At 46.1% G+C, this 17,056-nt stretch overlaps 1 protein-coding gene across 1 annotated transcript; it reads right to left on the bottom strand.

Moving 5' to 3' along the window:
- Nucleotides 1–364: 364 nt before the first annotated feature.
- On the bottom strand, nt 365–11,197 carry echdc2 (enoyl CoA hydratase domain containing 2). Its single transcript, XM_069680107.1, has 11 exons — nt 10,914–11,197; nt 4,808–4,875; nt 4,265–4,352; nt 4,085–4,171; nt 3,904–3,996; nt 2,735–2,791; nt 2,576–2,638; nt 2,356–2,480; nt 828–878; nt 712–759; nt 365–585 (listed from the first exon to the last, which is right to left on the bottom strand). The coding sequence occupies exons 1-11, from the start codon at nt 11,152–11,154 to the stop codon at nt 508–510; spliced, it is 999 nt and encodes a 332-aa protein (XP_069536208.1). The 5' UTR covers nt 11,155–11,197; the 3' UTR covers nt 365–507.
- Nucleotides 11,198–17,056: the final 5,859 nt, after the last annotated feature.

Here is a 17,056-nt window from a genome sequence, read left to right as displayed (position 1 = left end):
CATATTAGCAATTATAGATATGAAACAAACAAAAGATGATGACCTCACGTGATCATGAACGTGCTGCATCGGGATATTTAGTATCCGGAAATGGGACGCTCTGTTTCTCTTACCAAACTCGCATACGGCGCATGGCGGTGTTAATATGCAGCGCACCTCGAGGTAAGGAAACACGACGCTGTGTAAATGTGTGCTAAGGTTAACAGTAGAACTTCCAGGTGTGCACCCTCGGTCGTGCTACAGAAACGAAGACGGGAAGAAGGACGATGGAGAGTTTTACAGGCAGATTAGAGACGCTGATGGAGAGGGAAAAGTTTGGTGTGCGTGTGTGCGTAATAAACAGGACAGGACTCATGTGAAGGTTTTATTACAAACATACACGTTAATTTGAACATGAGATTCACATGTGACCGTTTAAAGCTTCTGTTGCATCACGTAACATCACCTCTCTACATCCTGTATCCACACGCCATCTGAGTGTGTGTGTGTGTGTGTGTGTGAGTGTGATCACTCTCCGGTGTATCGGGGGGGTCTCTTCTCTATGAAGGCAGCCATCCCCTCCTGTCTGTCCCGTGTGGGGATCACCTGCAGACACACATCAGAGTGGAGTTGAACTCCAACAGGTGAGCTGTTGATGCTGACGTGTTATTAAAGTATCATCTTGTTTCAGAGGCTCAAAGGAAACGATGTGTTAATCAGCTGTGGTCTCACCTGAGCGTAACACATCCTCTCTATGGCCATGGCTGAGCTCATGTTGACCTGCAGGAGACAACGTCTGTTATTTACCTGATGGACGAGTTAAAAACCATCAGAGAGGTGAGACGTACCTCGGCTCCTCTGTTCATCGCTTCTTTAGCCAGTCGCACGGCCAGCGGAGCCTGAGGAGAGAGAGGACACACGTACTGAAGGGGTTAATAAGACCATGAATTATTACACACATGAATGTAGCGTGTCAGTGAGAAGGTTATATTAAACACTGACCTGTCATCACTTGTTGAATATGTCTGCCACATACATTCACATGCTTACATATATAACTTGGTGCTGTGAAGTCTAAAAAGCGTGTTTACAGGGCAGAGAGGGTGTGATGAAAGACAGGTGAGTTGCATTATGGGAAATGTAGGATGGAGCATTTGTGCAGCTTCAGTTCATCCAGGAACTAAACTCAGGATGTGTGTGTGTGTGTGTGTGTTGTTTCTCCACTTCACTGGAACTGTGGCCCTGAAACGGCACCGTCTGAACTGGGGTCGGTTTCAGAAAGGAGGTTCAACAAAGCCTCAGTGTAACCCCGGCTGTGGTTTGACTTACTCTTAGCTGAACGTCGCTTTTTGGTTCCAGAACAGCTGATCAGAGTTAGTTCAATCAACTCTGAGTAGGTTCAGCCAGAGTTAAGTGCTTGCACGCTGACTATAAAAAGCCAGCATTAATGGAGCCCGATACCACGAGTCACCATGGCAACGGTACACAAAAAGAGGTCCTCCTACATCACACCAGTGGAGCTCGAAATCCTCACGCGGACGTTCAGCGAATACGAGCATGTTTTTAGAAACATAAAGTGACACGGCTGCAGCTGCAAAAGAGAGAGAAGCGGCTCGAGTGAACGTGTCAGTTTGAACTGGTCTGTTTATTTAATACTTCATCACGACCGGAAGCTAAAATTTATATTAATTTAGGAGCAATGCAGCGGGAGAAAAAAACATACATGGAAGCAGTTAAAAATAAAACAGCAGAACATCATTGAAAGGTGCGGCTCAGGCAGAACAGGCTCATGGCTGAACCTCACTTTGATCATATTTTAAATATGAAACAGATTAAATATCATTCAGTGGCTGTTTTAATGTGCATTAGCTTTATCCCTAACATGATGCTAACTTCACATACAGCATGTCAAAAAATATATATATTTCCAATAACTAACGGCTGCTTTTATTGGTCAGAAATGAAGAGGACCAAATAAATGATCATTTGTCTTATCTGAGTGCTCTCGGCAGTGGTGGTGGAAAATCTACAAATGATGACTTTGACACAGATTTGTCTTTTGATTTTTTTATTCTAATTATAAAAGACTTTTGCAAAGCGGTCAGAGCAGCACAGAGACTAACCGCTCAAACACGCGTGAGACGGGCTGAATGAATGAGGACGTGAATGAGGGTTTTATATTCTAGAGGGAGGAGACAGTGAAACTCTGAGTGTCCTGAAACGGACCCCTGGAGTGAAAAGAAACATGGAGGGACTGAGGTCTAGAGACAAACACCAGGAGTGAGAGGAGGAATGAAAGGAGGAGGAGGGATTTGTGCTCTGACCCAGGCGAGAGGGAGGAGGAGGCGGAAGAAGAGGAGGGATGTGTGCTCTGACCTGTGGGAGGATCTCTCTGGCCAGGCTCAAAGCCTCTCTGTAGGCAGCATCTCCTCTCTGATTCTGATCCACTGATTTGTTTACAAGACCCATCTGAAGGGCTGAGAGCCCCCCCACACACCGCCCTGAGAGACAGACAGGTAGAGAGACAGGCAGGTAGATAGAAGTGAGCCTCCTGTATCTCTGCAGCATCATGTACATGATCTTTCTGTGTCTCCACCTGTGAAGACGAGCTCTTTAGCCTGAGCGACTCCGACCGTCCTTGGCAGACGCTGACTGCCCCCTGCAGGACAAACCAGGTTAAGGTGAAGCTCATAGCTCCTTCATCCCTCCTCCTCCTCACTCTGTACTGCAGGTGTGTGTGACCTGCTGGTCTTACCGGCACCCGGCAGCAGCCCCCTCGTTGTCTCGATCAGACCCATCTGAGCTGATGACGCTGAGACACAGAGGACGAGGAAGGTCATTACTCACACACACACACACACACACATCTGCTCAACCACCCCGTCACAAAGCTGCCTCTACTGATGTAACCAATCGGAGGAGGCTTCAGCTCCATGAACAGCTGGGCGGATGTGTGATCAGCAGAAAGTCATTAAAGAAACCAACACTCCAACATGTCAACTTTCTGACACAACACAGCGTTACAGGGTAGTTCTGTATGTAACCCTTACAGTCCTAATACTGTTTGTTGTGTTCAGGACAGTGTTCTCTCTCTCAGTTAGGACCACAGATTGTATTAAAAGATGGACGACATGACAGCTCCCTAAAAGTGAAGCCAAAACATTTCTAGCGCCCCCTGCTGACTGGCTGCAGTATAGCTCATAAAGCCCGCCTCCTCCATGTTAACAGATGGGACATGAGTCAAACTATAAAATCTAAATACACGTCAAATACATTTTGTCATTATAGTTAGTTCTTATCATGCAAATACGGCTCCTGCAGTCGATCAGTTCCAGGTGAGCAGAGCGGAGGACGATCCGCGAGTGGAAACGTAACTAAAACAATCACTACAGTCATTGAAGTTTCCATACCTGTGAACTTTAACCTCAGACCAACACAAGAAGCTGTTCTGCTGTTAAACACGCCGGCGTGCGGGATCCTTGCTGTTTTTTCAGTAAGATAAGTGTGTGTTTGGGTTAGCGGAAGTGGCTACGGCCGCTTCACTCGCCGATCTCTACTGCGCAGACTCTGGCTCCGTATGACATCACCATCGCAAGATGGCAGCACCTATCACAGGGGCTATTTTGGCATCAATTTCATACAATGGGAGCAGATGGAGACGTGTTGTCCATCAGTGGTTAGGACACAGAATGACATCATGAGTGACTCACTCACATGTTAGATTCTACACATGTTTTTTACACGGCAACAATCAGAGTCTTTATTTGACAGGACACAGACTGAGATCTGCTGCTGTAATGTACTCTGAAGGTTAGAGGGAGGGGTCAGTCCTCCAAACTACCCCCCCCCCCCCCCCCCAACACCCCACCTTTACCTGAAGGAGGGAGAGAATGATGTCCAGATGAGGGGTCAGAGGTCACTCACCAGCAGTGCGGAGGTCACAGGCCAGGGCTAGCTCCAGCCCCCCTCCCAGAGCGACACCGTCTATAGCTGCGATTGTCGGCATGGGCAACAGCGCTGCGGGGGGGCAAACAGATGGATGAGTGTTCACACACACGCACACACACACACACAGAGGTAAACATGTATGTTGTGTGTGACTGACCTATCTGAGTCATGAGGGACCTGAGGCCGTGAACAAACAGGTCAGACTCTGTGTGATCCATTTGAGCGCGCTCCTTCAGGTCTGCTCCTGTTAGCACACACAAACACACCTGCAGCTGAGCTTACCTGTGCACAGCACACACACACCATCACACAGTACACACAAAGGCTGATCTCTCACCTGCACAGAAAACACCTCGAACAGAGCTCCTGAAGACGACCACACGAGCTGCTGAGTCAGAGGACAGAGTGGACACCAGCTGCCTCATCTGCACACACACACACACACACACTCTCTTACAGTCCTGTGTGTCTGTATGTGCGTGTGTGTGTGTGTGTGTGTGTCTCGCCCCTTATATACTGCCAGTTCAAGGCAGTCTTGTTCAGTCTTCGATGTAAAAAGCGGAGGCTGAATGGTGGGGCGAAGTCGTTCCTCCCCTGAGCCGGCATCGGAGGAAGTAACAGGAGAAACAGCGTCTGTGTGATCAGCGGAGCCGGCAGGGCGGAACAGCGCTGTTTGTTTGCACCTCACACACGTTCTGCTTCCGCAACGCTGGAACGCTGTAAAAACACTGCGGCGGCTTCACGCTTGTTCCAATGTAAAATGGCAAAGGCTGCATGACGGCAGAGCTTCGTTAAGGTGCTGACGCAGAACCGCATTGTAAAAAGGGCTTGTGTGTTTGTGTGTGTGTGTTTGTGTGTGTGTGTGTGTGTGTGCGCTCACCTGTGACACAAACACGTGTCCCAGAGCATTCCTGGCTTTGTGTCGACACATAAGAATCTCGACGATCCCTGAAAGACACCAACAGTTTGTGATCGTTGAGCTGATCACAGATGATCCATACTGCTGTTCCCTGATACAGCCAGGTGAGTGTGAGGTCACGACCTAGAAGATCTTTCCAGATTAATGTCTCATTTCACTAGCAAGGAGCACACCACAACAATATGCGTTTGAATATTTTATATAAGTTCTGGAATTATATGTGTTGAGACACATTTCTGTATGTTGAAGGGAGGGGTGAAGGTGATGAGGATGTTTCTGTACGGCTGGTTTGGGAGGAGACTCAGAGCGGGGGTTCCGTCTCAGGCATAATCTACCCGAGCTGATTTCAGCCCCCAAAGAGAGTCAGATTTAAACAGAGCTGAGTTGAGTGTGGGCTCGACGCAGATCATTTAGGCCCGGGTACCCAATGAATCGCATATTTGGCAGCTTTAACATACTGCAAAAATCCAAAATGGCTCTATAGCACATCCTACAAAATTTCAAAAAGGGGTCCCCATAGAGGTTACTTTGACCTACACCTATTAAATTTGGTAGAGACTGAATTTCCCAGAGGGAGTCATCCCAAAGGGATCAATAAAGTTGAGTCTAAGTCTAAGTCTAAGGTATATATATAGGGGTCAACACGCACAAAAAGCCTGCACCCATACCTCAAACCCAACAGGAAGTCGATTTACAGGGTCCATACTTTAACAAACTCCTCCTCAGATGCATCAGCAAAGGTGTTGTGGTGACCCGGAACATGGGCTGCCCTGAGGATAAACTGGTGTTGTGCCGAGATTAATGTGAGTCTGCGGAGAAACTGCATGATGAGAATGAGATCGACCTTTGTTTAGGATCTCTACAACTGCTGTGTTAGCTGAGTGTATGAGCAGTGATTTCCTGGACCATTCGTGCCCCAAAGTAAAGCTGCAATGACAGGGTAGAGCTCATGAAGGGCAGATGAAGGAGAACGGGATTCTGAGTCGAGAGATTTTATCTCTGAGGGCCAAGCGAACCATTTTCCTCTGTAGCAGCCACCCAAACCTACAGAAGGGGCTGCGTCTGTATAGAGCTGAATGTCTTCCAGTTGGGTGATGAAATCATCATAAAAGAAAGAAATGCTGTCCCAGGATGACAGGAAGTGCTGCCACATGTGCATTTCCATTTTGCATGATGGAGTATGTTTGGGAGTCCAGCACAGGGCTTCTGAAAGGGAGACCAAGATCTTGGGACTGCTTCTTGAGCTGAAGGTGAGGCACACCGAAAAGTAAAAGGCTCCTTTGCAGTGCACCCCGAAAAAATGCCAGAAGTCTGGATGAATGGGTAAGACTTTAAATGCACTTGTGGGGGTTGACAGGATAGATCAGTTGGAAATGAAGGAGGGGGTTGAGGATAGCCAACTTGAGAAGTGGAGTGTGTTGTGGGGGCTGTGCTGGCTATGAAGGAAGTAGGGGGAGCAGAAGCTATGTAGCTTTGAGTGGCTGAAGGAAGTGTGATCGATCGATACAACTTGTCCCCCGCCAGGGGCAGCTGATGATAGAGGTAGGTGGGAGTAGCTGAGGTCCTGTGACATCAGGCATGATGTCTCTGGCGTTGATTGGCTCTGGCGAGGAAACAGGAAGTGCGGGATACACGGTTGCTGTTGTGTTTTTGGTGGATGAGTAGAGGTTGAATAATCATGCCTTATTGTCACTGTGGTGGAATGGGATGCCTTTTACTTTCAGGAATCGGTTGAGGCGAGCTACTGTCTGCTCTCTGATTTCGGGTTCGGTTTGTGGATGTAGAGTCTACCGAAGCGAAGAGGAGGGCTGACCGCTGTTGAAACGTGAACTAGTCGTTGGCAGACCATGGGCTTCCTCTGCTTAATGATATGTGTCCTTTGGACAGTCAAACAGCCCCCACAGCAACCCGGTGTTGTGCCGCGGCTCTGCAGGGGCTGCTGGACGGGGAACTGACGCTATATTAGCAGCCCGCACTAGCTAATGGTGACTTGCTAACTACATCAGTAGCTGCGTGGAGATGCATTTTCAATTCACTTAGCCTTGCCATCGCTGCATCTAAACTACAGTACTAACGTGTACCACTGTCACATGGGGGGCGGAGGAGAAGCTAAACACCTGAGACACCTAGCAGGAGACAGCAGAGGCTATCAACAGCTGAGCTACAGTACGGTCACTAGCATAACTGAGGAGCTTATAAAGCTATGAGGGCTTGATCAGAACTACTGCACTTTAATAATGCAGTGGATTCAGCCGTGTTCTGACCGATTTACAACTTTCATCAGTCGTAAATATTGTGTTTTACATTTGATTACCTCATGGCCTCATGATGTCCTCCACACTCGGCAGTTGAACATTAAAAAATGCTGATCACCACTTTCATTGAATTTTGACTATTATAGTCAACTTTGTAACACCTGTGGTGTTCCCGGTCAAAAATGAATGGGTAACACTCGATGATGTTTGTTGAGCTGAATCTCAGGAATGGGTCTAGAAGGACTACACTTCCCAGAGTGCACCAGCAGCAGCAAGCCGGCTGCTTGTCACCTAATCAGTCATTGGCACTGATTTGGAGCACCCGAGAAGAAATGGAGGTCAGTCATTCAGACAAACTTCAGAGAGAAGAAGCTCCAAGTTCACTCAGAAGTTCAATCCAAAGACGCCACTGGTCGGTGAAATGATTTATTTACTTTCATGGTGTTTGCAATGCTGCTTAAGATGTTCAAGTTTGTGTTTAACTGCTGTGTAGATTGGTTCAGGAACACATTGCAGCATTGATTTCATTGACTTTCTGTTGAATGAGTTTGCACTAAGATTACTTATCCTTTTGAGTTTGAAAAATTAAAAGTATAAGATACAAAAGGATAATACAAAGTTAAAAATGTAAACATTCTGTTAAATGTTAAAACTTGACTGAAAAAGTTAATTCATGTATGTTTAATTAAATGTTTAAATTCATTTAAAAATGTTTAATTAAAATGTTTAATTAAAATGTTTAATTAAAATGTTAACTTTGTTTCTCTGTCTTTAAAGGTGTTGCACTGTGTGTTACACTGTGTGTTACACTGTGTGTTACAGTGTGTGTTACAGTGTTATAGTGTGCGTTACAGTGTGTGTTACAGTGTGTTACAGTGTGTGTTACAGAGTGTGTTACACTGTGTGTTACAGTGTTATAGTGTGTGTTACAGTGTGTGTTACAGTGTGTGTTACAGTGTTACAGTGTGTGTTACACTGTGTGTTAGTGTGTGTGTTACAGTGTTACACTGTGTGTTACAGAGTGTGTTACACTGTGTGTTAGTGTGTGTGTTACACTGTGTTAGTGTGTGTTACAGTGTTATAGTGTGTGTTACAGTGTTACAGTGTGTGTTACAGTGTGTGTTACAGTGTGTGTTACAGTGTGTGTTACAGTGTGTGTTACAGTGTTATAGTGTGCGTTACTGTGTGTTACACTGTGTGTTACAGTGTGCGTTACAGTGTGCGTTACAGTGTGTGTTACAGTGTGTGTTACAGAGTGTGTTACACTGTGTGTTACAGTGTTATAGTGTGTGTTACAGTGTGTGTTAGTGTGTGTTACAGTGTGTGTTACAGTGTTACAGTGTGTGTTACACTGTGTGTTAGTGTGTGTGTTACAGTGTTACACTGTGTGTTACACTGTGTGTTACAGAGTGTGTTACACTGTGTGTTAGTGTGTGTGTTACACTGTGTTAGTGTGTGTTACAGTGTTATAGTGTGTGTTACAGTGTTACAGTGTGTGTTACAGTGTGTGTCACACTGTGTGTTACAGTGTGTGTTACAGTGTGCGTTACAGTGTTAGTGTGTGCGTTACTGTGTGTTACACTGTGTGTTACAGTGTGTGTTACAGTGTGTGTTAGTGTGTGTGTTACAGTGTGTTACAGTGTGTGTTAGTGTGTGTGTTACACTGTGTGTTACAGTGTTACAGTGTGTGTTACAGTGTGTGTTACAGTGTTATAGTGTGCCTTACACTGTGTGTTACACTGTGTGTTAGTGTGTGTGTTACAGTGTTACAGTGTGTGTTACAGTGTGTGTTACACTGTGTGTTAGTGTGTGTGTTACAGTGTGTGTTACAGTGTTATAGTGTGCGTTACAGTGTGTGTTACATTGTGTGTTACACTGTGTTACAGTGTGTTACAGTGCGTGTGTTACAGAGTGAATCTGAACAGTGTTGAATCACAGTGTGCCCCTGTCTGATCGGGTGCATTAGAGAGAGCGTGCGTCAGAATGAGAGCACATGATGGAGAGCTTGGTGTCGGCCTCAGTAGTTTTTGGTCCCCTGAGGTGAGGCAAGTTTATGTGGAGGTGAGCTGGTCCACGTCTTCCTGCACTTCTCAGCAGATCGGTAACAAACCGAAAGCAGTATCGTGATCTAAGGAGACAAGGGAAACCAAGCTTGCAGTCTGTCCCTTAAACGTTATTTCACTGTATCTGCAAACACACTGCTTTTTCCTCATGAGTCAAAGCGCTGCTGCGCGTCCCCGTGTGAGTGACAAGCAGAGACTCGTGTAGTGAACTCTCCGATGTATGTCCATAATGCGCTCTCTAAATAGCAGAGACAGACCGCGCCACAGACATTAAACTTTGGACCAGGTTTTTGTTCGTCTAAGGTGCTGTAGTGTGTAAAATACAAATATTTTCCATGATAGGGTTTTTTTCTGAGCACCGATGTTTTCTCTTCCCAATGAGGAGAGGGCGTCACTTATAGAAAAAATGCTGCATCCAGTGTCTTTTTGTCAGAACCCCCGTGTCTCTCACCACACAAGCCCAGTAAGAGCCCGGTTCAGTCCTCCACTCCGCGCCTTATTTACCCTGTCTCTCCTTGTGTCCAGATCTCCATACCTCCAGCACCCAGCTCCAGGACCTCTGAATTCTGGAACTGCTGAACCCACAACCCTGCTCTCGACACCCAGGACCTCCACATTCAGACAAACCAAAATCACCTTTCAAAGATTAGAATTAATTACAATAAACTCTGTTCAACTTTACTCTGAAACTCCGTTAGTGTCTGTACTGTGGGTCCCAATCTGTACTCGTTATAACACATGCTTTCTGCATACTTCAGTCCTAACAGTATTCTGTCTGTTATTGTATTTTACCTTGTCAAACAACTGAAGCTCCTGTGATACTGTGTATTTTGATAACTTGCTCAGCACTATTTTCTATTAAATTAATTTGGAAGTTGACCTCATAGCTGTGCATAATAGAGAAAGTGAATGTAAGTGAACCAATTATTGTCTCACTGTAAATATACAGATTATTGCACTAGAGTTTGACTTAATGATTGACAGCTGACAGGAATAACTCATTACTTCTACATCACCTCACAAATACATGAGACTTTCTTGTTCTTTAGCACACTGCCCGTCTATTGGTCTTTGTAATAAGACAAGTCTGCTTTTTTGGTGTACAGCAGGGGGTTTCAAAGTATGGCAAAGTGAGCCTGGAAGAGCATAAAGCAGCCCCCCCCCCCCCACACACACACACACCTCAAATTAATTATTCAATAATTAAACTTCCACCATTCATTAGCCAAACCGAAAAAGACTAAAACAATTCACATCTAAAATCATAAATTGTAATACCTATTTGAACCATTTTATCAACGACTCTGCTAACATCTATTAGCATACTAATGACTTACAGAGGCTTATATTTCCAGCTCTGTCCACCAGTCAGTTTAGAACTGAAGAAGCCTTTTGAATGAAACATCTTCAAGAACTTCAACCAAGTCCAGCTGCCTTTTGGATTAAGCTTAGAATACATATATATATCTATAGATATCTATAGATATAGATATAGATATCTATAGATATATATATGCATGTATGTATTTTTATTTCTTCCACCCCTTAAAGTTTTCTTGCCACTCTCTTGCAACCTCATAACCCCATGATTACTCTCGATCCGCCCCTGCTCTATGGGCAGGTAAACTCGGTGTGTGTGTGTGTGTGTGTGTGTTTACAGGTAAACCTTAATGTGTGTCTCTACAGGTAAACTCGGTGTGTGTGTGTGTGTGTGTGTGTGTGTGTGTGTGTGTGTGTCCGTGTCCGTACCGTCGTCCTTCCCCTCTAAACGCTTCAGATCCACCTCCAATAGGCCCGCCGCCTCCATGTGCTGCCGGCGGCTCTGTGCGGGACTGTTCACTGTCAGAGGGGGACCGCCGCCGGCTTGAAGTATCGTTCCGTCCCGGAGTATCACAGCGGAAGTTTGTCCGCGTGTTTCCCGGAGAATGAGAGGCAGCCACGGCCTTGAGAAGCCGCTGGGCCCCGGCAGTCTGCGGAGGAGAGCGGACATGCTGTTTGTCTGCTTCTTTACAGTCTGACAGTTTAGAGAAACAGGACGAGACTCATCAGCTGCCGGAAGTGTGCAAGTTTCGTCGTGTCAGAGGAGGAGTCGGACCGGAGTGCTTCATACGACAGTGGTTCATGCAGGACAGCCCTACAGAGAGTTCTCACCTGAGCTTATTCTGCTATTATAATTAACCTTATAACACACAGGTTCACATATATAATACACATAGACAGTCTGTGTTCTTACCGCAGTTCTAAACACATATATCACAGGTTGACACGTTTGCACTCGCTGTGAGGTAATTAAATGATTTTATAAGTTTCCATACCTCCAGATGTTTCTCTGTGTTCATTGAACGCACCATCAGGCTGAGACCACACCTTTGAGATGTACAAACACTGGGAATATTTCAGCTAAGGGGTTTTCTGCACTTCCTGATTCTGTTCACTATTTTACTCTCAGTGAGTTTTTAGTGGTTGCGAAAGTTTTCCTTCCTCAGTGTGAGAGCACAGAGTGTGTGTAAGACGTGGATGGACACTCTTTGTTGAAAAAAGAAGTGTCTTACAGTAAACCTGCATTCTTTCTAACGTCCAGCGGGGGCGTAGCCACTGGTTGAAAAATAAGTGTGATCCTATAGAAGTCTATGAGAAAATGCTCCTCCTCCTCTCCTGATTTGTTCCCTATGACCTGGTCATAGAGAGAGATGAGATAGAGATTACATAGAGATGTAATCATGTGTAACCACCACCTCGTCCTAATATGGTCCCTTCTGACTCTAACATAAAATGGCAACGGCTAAAATGCCAAACCAAATTCACAAACTGATGTGTCATCATGACATCATCATGGTGGCTTCTTCCACTTCTTATACACAGTCTATGGTCAGTCTGAGTGCAGACAGAGCGGCAGGTCGAGGTAAAGTTTTCCGTCTCTAGGCTCATGTCTAGTCTGACTCTGCATTATTGAGCAGCTCTTTACAAGTTACACAATCACACAGACAGAGACAGGTCTGTGTGTCTGTGTGTGTCTGCGTGTCTGCGTGTGTCTGCGTGTGTCTGTGTATCTGTGTGTGTCTGCGTGTGTCTGCGTGTGTCTGTGTGTTTGTGTGTGTCTGTGTGTCTGCGTGTGTCTGCGTGTGTCTGTGTGTCTGTGTGTGTCTGTGTGTCTGTGTGTGTCTGTGATCCTGACCATGTCATACAAACTGACCACTTGTGAAATGTGAGATATTTTAGCACTCAAGTCATAACATGACATATATATGATTACTGTTCTATCTGTTCAGCTTTGTTTACATGGATGAAGATACTCTGCAGTCATGTTAAACTGAGATGTAGATTAATGATTGGTGCAGACTGCAGGTGCTGTGTGCTGTAGGGTCACAGGTCAGAGGGTCGACAGGACTGAGAGGGTGAATAGAAACTGAGGCTATAAACTGAGCAGAAACACAGAATTTATACTGATCTGACCACAGACAGGCAACTGAGAGAGAAAGACACTGAGAGGTAAGCTGAGAGGTGTGTGAAACTGAAATGTTCAGCCTGACAGGTAAACAGAGATCAGTCAGACCTGCGTCACCTGGTGGATCTCTGAGCTTCTGGTTCTGAGGGGGACTGATGTCCTCGTCTTCTCAGGTGTACCACCTCTGAGACGGAAACAGGCGAACCTGACGTCTGATGTCTGACAGAACTTGATCCTGATGGACTGTGACGGACAGCCAGACTGTCACCGACACACACACACACACACACACAGGTTGGAAACACTCTCACTCACACAGGTTGTGGTTGTCATTGATGTTCTTAAGGACAAAGGAGCAGAAAGAGCTGTTGTGTTTAAGTGAGTTTGTGTTTGTGTATCGGTGGACAGATTCACATCCCGTCAGGCAGCAAACATCGTCTGAAATAAAGAGGACAATCTGCCCCTGCGCTATCAGTAAAGTCTCATGATACTTTTAGTGTGATTTAGTCTGTATGAATAAAAATGATTGATTAACTGATTGGTTGGTTATTGACTTGAGGAGTGTTTTCTATGTCCTATTGCTCCTTTCTTTGCTGAGTGACAGCTGATATCTGATTCGAGGTACATGGACTCCTCCCTCTTTTCTTTTACAACTTGTTCCTCCATCATACCATCCTCCTCCTCTCCAACCATCAGAGGTTAGGACGTACTGTGGGGTACTGTGGGGTACTGTGAGGTACTGTGGGGTACTGTGAGGCACTGTGGGGTAATGTGGGGTAATGTGAGGTAATCTGAGGTAATCTGAGGTACTGTGGGGTAATGTGGGGTAATGTGAGGTAATCTGAGGTATTGTGGGGTACTGTGAGGTACTGTGGGATAATGTGAGGTAATGTGAGGTAATCTGAGGTACTGTGGGGTACTGTGAGGTACTGTGGGGTAATGTGGGGTAATGTGGGGTAATCTGAGGTACTGTGGGGTAACGTGAGGTACTGTGGGGTAATGTGGGGTAATGTGAGGTAATCTGAGGTACTGTGGGGTACTGTGAGGTACTGTGGGGTAATGTGGGGTAATCTGAGGTACTGTGGGGTAACGTGAGGTACTGTGGGGTAATGTGAGGTAATGTGAGGTACTGTGGGGTACTTTGAGGTACTGTGGCGGTAATGTGGGGTAATCTGAGGTACTGTGGGGTAATGTGAGGTACTGTGGGGTAATGTGGGGTAATGTGAGGTAATCTGAGGTACTGTGGGGTAATCTGAGGTACTGTGGGGTAATGTGGGGTAATGTGAGATAATCTGAGGTAATCTGAGGTACTGTGGGGTACTGTGAGGTACTGTGGGGTAATGTGAGGTAATCTGAGGTACTGTGGGGTAACGTGAGGTAATGTGGGGTAATGTGGGGTAATGTGAGGTAATCTGAGGTACTGTGGGGTAACGTGAGGTACTGTGGGGTAATGTGAGGTAATCTGAGGTACTGTGGGGTAACGTGAGGTAATGTGATGTAGTGTGGGGTAATGTGGGGTAATGTGATGTACTGTGGGGTAATGTGGGGTACTGTGGGGTAATGTGAGGTAATGTGATGTACTGTGGGGTAATGTGAGGTAATGTGATGTACTGTGGGGTAATGTGGGGTACTGTGAGGCACTGTGGGGTAATGTGAGGTAATGTGATGTACTGTGGGGTAATGTGGGGTACTGTGAGGCACTGTGGGGTAATGTGGGGTAATGTGAGGTAATCTGAGGTACTGTGGCGTAACGTGAGGTAATGTGATGTACTGTGGGGTATTGTGATGTACTGTGGGGTAATGTGAGGTAATGTGATGTACTGTGGGGTAATGTGAGGTAATGTGATGTACTGTGGGGTAATGTGGGGTACTGTGAGGCACTGTGGGGTAACGTGAGGTAATGTGATGTACTGTGGGGTAATGTGGGGTAATGTGATGTACTGTGGGGTATTGTGATGTACTTTGGGGTAATGTGAGGTAATGTGATGTACTGTGGGGTAATGTGAGGTAATGTGAGGTAATCTGATGTACTGTGGGGTAATGTGGGGTAATGTGAGGTAATGTGATGTACTGTGGGGTAATGTGAGGTAATGTGATGTACTGTGGGGTATTGTGATGTACTGTGGGGTAATGTGAGGTAATGTGATGTACTGTGGGGTAATGTGGGGTACTGTGAGGCACTGTGGGGTAATGTGAGGTAATGTGATGTACTGTGGGGTAATGTGGGGTACTGTGAGGCACTGTGGGGTAATGTGGGGTAATTTGAGGTAATCTGAGGTACTGTGGGGTAACGTGAGGTAATGTGATGTACTGTGGGGTACTGTGATGTACTGTGGGGTAATGTGGGGTAATGTGAGGTAATCTGATGTACTGTGGGGTAATGTGGGGTAATGTGAGGTAATGTGATGTACTGTGGGGTAATGTGAGGTAATCTGAGGTACTGTGGGGTAACGTGAGGTAATGTGGGGTAATGTGGGGTAATGTGAGGTAATCTGAGGTACTGTGGGGTAACGTGAGGTAATGTGATGTAGTGTGGGGTAATGTGATGTACTGTGGGGTAATGTGGGGTACTGTGGGGTAATGTGAGGTAATGTGATGTACTGTGGGGTAATGTGAGGTAATGTGATGTACTGTGGGGTAATGTGGGGTACTGTGAGGTACTGTGGGGTAATGTGAGGTAATGTGATGTACTGTGGGGTAATGTGGGGTACTGTGAGGCACTATGGGGTAATGTGGGGTAATGTGAGGTAATCTGAGGTACTGTGGCGTAACGTGAGGTAATGTGATGTACTGTGGGGTATTGTGATGTACTGTGGGGTAATGTGAGGTAATGTGATGTACTGTGGGGTAATGTGAGGTAATGTGATGTACTGTGGGGTAATGTGGGGTACTGTGAGGCACTGTGGGGTAACGTGAGGTAATGTGATGTACTGTGGGGTAATGTGGGGTAATGTGATGTACTGTGGGGTATTGTGATGTACTTTGGGGTAATGTGAGGTAATGTGATGTACTGTGGGGTAATGTGAGGTAATGTGAGGTAATCTGATGTACTGTGGGGTAATGTGGGGTAATGTGAGGTAATGTGATGTACTGTGGGGTAATGTGAGGTAATGTGATGTACTGTGGGGTACTGTGAGGTACTCTGAGGTACTGTGGGGTAACGTGAGGTAATCTGATGTACTGTGGGGTATTGTGATGTACTGTGGGGTAATGTGAGGTAATGTGATGTACTGTGGGTTAATGTGGGGTACTGTGAGGCACTGTGGGGTAATGTGAGGTAATGTGATGTACTGTGGGGTAATGTGGGGTACTGTAAGGCACTGTGGGGTAATGTGGGGTAACGTGAGGTACTGTGGGGTAATGTGGGGTAATGTGAGATAATCTGAGGTAATCTGAGGTACTGTGGGGTACTGTGAGGTACTGTGGGGTAATGTGAGGTAATCTGAGGTACTGTGGGGTAACGTGAGGTAATGTGGGGTAATGTGGGGTAATGTGAGGTAATCTGAGGTACTGTGGGGTAACGTGAGGTACTGTGGGGTAATGTGAGGTAATCTGAGGTACTGTGGGGTAACGTGAGGTAATGTGATGTAGTGTGGGGTAATGTGGGGTAATGTGATGTACTGTGGGGTAATGTGGGGTACTGTGGGGTAATGTGAGGTAATGTGATGTACTGTGGGGTAATGTGAGGTAATGTGATGTACTGTGGGGTAATGTGGGGTACTGTGAGGCACTGTGGGGTAATGTGAGGTAATGTGATGTACTGTGGGGTAATGTGGGGTACTGTGAGGCACTGTGGGGTAATGTGGGGTAATGTGAGGTAATCTGAGGTACTGTGGCGTAACGTGAGGTAATGTGATGTACTGTGGGGTAATGTGAGGTAATGTGATGTACTGTGGGGTAATGTGGGGTATTGTGATGTACTGTGGGGTAACGTGAGGTAATGTGATGTACTGTGGGGTAATGTGGGGTAATGTGATGTACTGTGGGGTATTGTGATGTACTTTGGGGTAATGTGAGGTAATGTGATGTACTGTGGGGTAATGTGAGGTAATGTGAGGTAATCTGATGTACTGTGGGGTAATGTGGGGTAATGTGAGGTAATGTGATGTACTGTGGGGTACTGTGAGGTACTGTGGGGTACTGTGAGGTAATCTGAGGTACTGTGGGGTAACGTGAGGTAATGTGATGTACTGTGGGGTATTGTGATGTACTGTGGGGTAATGTGAGGTAATGTGATGTACTGTGGGGTAATGTGGGGTACTGTGAGGCACTGTGGGGTAATGTGAGGTAATGTGATGTACTGTGGGGTAATGTGGGGTACTGTGAGGCACTGTGGGGTAATGTGGGGTAATTTGAGGTAATCTGAGGTACTGTGGGGTAACGTGAGGTACTGTGGGGTAATGTGAGGTAATGTGAGGTACTGTGGGGTACTTTGAGGTACTGTGGG

The sequence above is a fragment of the Semicossyphus pulcher genome, unplaced genomic scaffold (assembly GCF_022749685.1).
Source record: "Semicossyphus pulcher isolate SPU_LCO1_2020_fin unplaced genomic scaffold, fSemPul1.0.p SCAF_4, whole genome shotgun sequence".
Taxonomy (NCBI): Eukaryota; Metazoa; Chordata; class Actinopteri; order Labriformes; family Labridae; genus Semicossyphus; species Semicossyphus pulcher.
Note: the sequence above shows the minus strand (reverse complement) of the source record. Positions and strands in the feature narration are given on the sequence as shown.

Bases quoted from the DNA above. Each gene is read 5' to 3' on its own strand.
- echdc2 (XM_069680107.1), bottom strand. From the start codon at position 11,154: ATGTCCGCTCTCCTCCGCAGACTGCCGGGGCCCAGCGGCTTCTCAAGG. The intron at 4,353-4,807 runs GTGAGCGCACAC...GTGTGTGTGCAG, and splicing joins GACACGTGTTTGTGTCACAG to ATGAGGCAGCTGGTGTCCAC. The intron at 879-2,355 runs GTCAGAGCACAC...CTCTCTCCTCAG, and splicing joins CCAGAGAGATCCTCCCACAG to GCTCCGCTGGCCGTGCGACT.